Here is a 2,712-nt window from a genome sequence, read left to right on the forward strand (position 1 = left end):
ATGTCCTTTTCTGTTGATTTTGTTGTATGAAAGTTACAACATATGATAAAAAAAATTCAGTTGATGTGGAGGATCATATAGGGGTTCAGTTTCTTGCTCGCCAACAAGAGAACCCTGAAGTTTGTAAATTAGACAACACGTTTATTGCAGATACAACTGTTGTGTGTACATCATATTCGGTAGCTACAATGTTGATACCAATTGCTTGCCGGTTTGAAATTGCAAGCCTTGAGTTCAGAACTTTTAACATTGCTTTCAGCGAAGAAGTATGCCACTGATTGTTTGAAATACCACGTATGTATATAGCGAGTTGTGCTGTGTCGCTAATGTCAGAACTTTTATCAAGTGCCAAAGAACAGTATTCAAATTCAGCAATTCGTTTACGAAGCGTTATTAGTTTTGTATAGAGTTATCGAACATGCCTTTTAGTTCTCTGAGCGTGGACAGGAATTTTAGTCACTTCAATACCTACTAGCCTTCGTGAGCCCCAGCCAGAATGTTTGGAAGAATGGAAGATGATTTACAATTGTTTGCATGCTTGTTGGTTTTCTCAAATATCAATAATGTTTTATCGTAGATCTTTCCAAATTGGAGTATGCAGTTGGCAGAGAAAATTGTGACATAAATTTGACTACAGACGAAAAGTCTTTTGAACACCTACTTTTTATATCTAGGACACATTTTAAACTTAAACGAGACAGTAGGAATTCTCCTGTTTATTTAGAAGATTTTTCTCGAAATGGAACATTCATAAATGGTGAAAAAGTTGAAAAAGGAAACCAAAGAATATTGCAAAATGAAGATGTTATAGCAATAGGTAGTGATTTCAGAAAATTGTTTAGATTTTTTTATCGTTTCACACATACTGTGGATAAAATCCCAAATCTCATCAAAGATGACTACTACATTTCTCGTTTGCTTGGAAGCGGTGCATGTGGTGCTGTGAGATTAATTATTAACAAAAGTACATGTGATAAATTTACTATGAAGCAGATCATCAAGAGTAAAGCAGATGGTGAAAAGAAATTAAACCATCCTAATCGTATTATGAAAGAAATTAATATTATGAAAAAATTAGATCATCCATTCATAGTTAGTATCTACAACATTGTTGAAACTCCTGAAGCAGTATTTTTGATATTGGAACTTATGAATGGAGGTGATAAATCATAATAAAATTAAAGAGTCGAAATATCTGAAACAACCAATAGTTAAGAATATTATATACTAACTAGCTGTTGCTGTTAATTACTTACATTGGCAGAACATTACACATAGAGATTTAAAACCTGAGAATATTCTGTTACAAAGCAATAGTGATGATTCAATAGTCAAACTATCAGATTTTGGCTTAAGTAAAATTGTTGAAGGTGACACAGTGTTAAAAACTGAATGTGGTACTGCATGGTATGTTGCTCCCGAAGTGATATTAAAGAATTATAAAACTTATACTGAAAAAGTTGATGTTTGGAGTCTAGGTGTAATATTATTTGTTTGTCTTTGTGGATGCTTACCCTTCTCAGCAGCTGATCAAATTTGCAAAGGAAAATACTCTTTCAAATAATGTATTTGGTCTTCAGTTAATGCTGAATGCAAAGATTTAATTTCTAAAATGTTACAAGTAGATCCAAAAACTAGATATAGCAGTTCCGTAGTTCTTAATCATAAATGGTTACAGGATCCCGATGCTATTAAGCGTTATAATGATTTATTAAATCAGGAAAATGAAAAAAAGGAAATTACTGTTTTTGATTTGGAAGATTCAATAAATGAACATTATAATAATTCTTGTCCTGAAAATTGTCTAGATATAATAGAATCACCTGCCAAACGTCATCAAAGTCTACTTATTTTTTAGCGAATCAAAAATTTGGTTTGTTATCAGTATTAAAAGGAACAAAATGTACATGTTACATACAAAAGTACTTTTATGCTCTAAGTAATAAAATGACCAAAATTATATTTAAAATATGAAACATTTTTATAAATAATAGTGAATAATACTTTTGATCATTGCACCCTGAGAAAAAAAGCATACATTATGATATTTTCTTCTTTGTAAAACACAGTAAATTCTGCAAATCAAATCAAATTAATTGTTCGGCCATGTCATGTGTATGCATATTTTAAAACTAAGTTGCTTTACAAAAATTTTTAACTTTCGATTTTAATTAATTTTTCAGATATTCATCTTTTATTATATTTATTGCAAAAAATACAATTCTTGTTAGCATTTGTCTATTTTGGGTTTAACTCATAGTTTTTAAGTTGAGAACATGTACCTGATTTTGATTATAATATGTTGCATGTTACCTCAGTTGTGCTCCACAATGAAATGTACCTAATAATTTAAGAATGTTATGAATTGAGTGACTTTATCAGAATATATTCTTCATTATTGATGAATAATAATTATTGATGAATAATATGCAATTGGCCCTGGTTTCATGTTAGCTAAATCAGCTGATACATCACCAGAAGTAACTGCCTCAGCTTGTTCCTAAGGCTAAATAACTTTCCTCAGTTGTCGATTCAACAGCAGTTAAGGGGTCACACCACTGTAGCATCCAAAAGAAAACTTGTGTTTTTGCCATTTTTTTCGGGCGTTTTTTTAAAGATTAATGAACATACTAAACCATTAAAGTCTTACGGAAACTGATTCAATTATAAAAATTATTGATATTTGAAAATTTGCTTTTAGAAAATACTCCA

The 2,712-nt window shown here is 30.6% G+C and overlaps 1 protein-coding gene across 1 annotated transcript; it reads left to right on the forward strand.

Annotated features, from left to right (window-relative positions):
* The first annotated feature begins 496 nt into the window (after positions 1–496).
* On the forward strand, positions 497–1,858 carry LOC113374461 (ovarian-specific serine/threonine-protein kinase Lok-like). Its single transcript, XM_026614498.1, has 4 exons — positions 497–536; positions 578–1,159; positions 1,236–1,478; positions 1,581–1,858. The coding sequence occupies exons 1-4, from the start codon at positions 497–499 to the stop codon at positions 1,856–1,858; spliced, it is 1,143 nt and encodes a 380-aa protein (XP_026470283.1).
* The last annotated feature ends 854 nt before the right edge of the window (positions 1,859–2,712 follow it).

The sequence above is a fragment of the Ctenocephalides felis genome, unplaced genomic scaffold (assembly GCF_003426905.1).
Source record: "Ctenocephalides felis isolate EL2017-DRISC unplaced genomic scaffold, ASM342690v1 CF-g0.4_SCAFFOLD_01813, whole genome shotgun sequence".
NCBI lineage: Eukaryota > Metazoa > Arthropoda > Insecta > Siphonaptera > Pulicidae > Ctenocephalides > Ctenocephalides felis.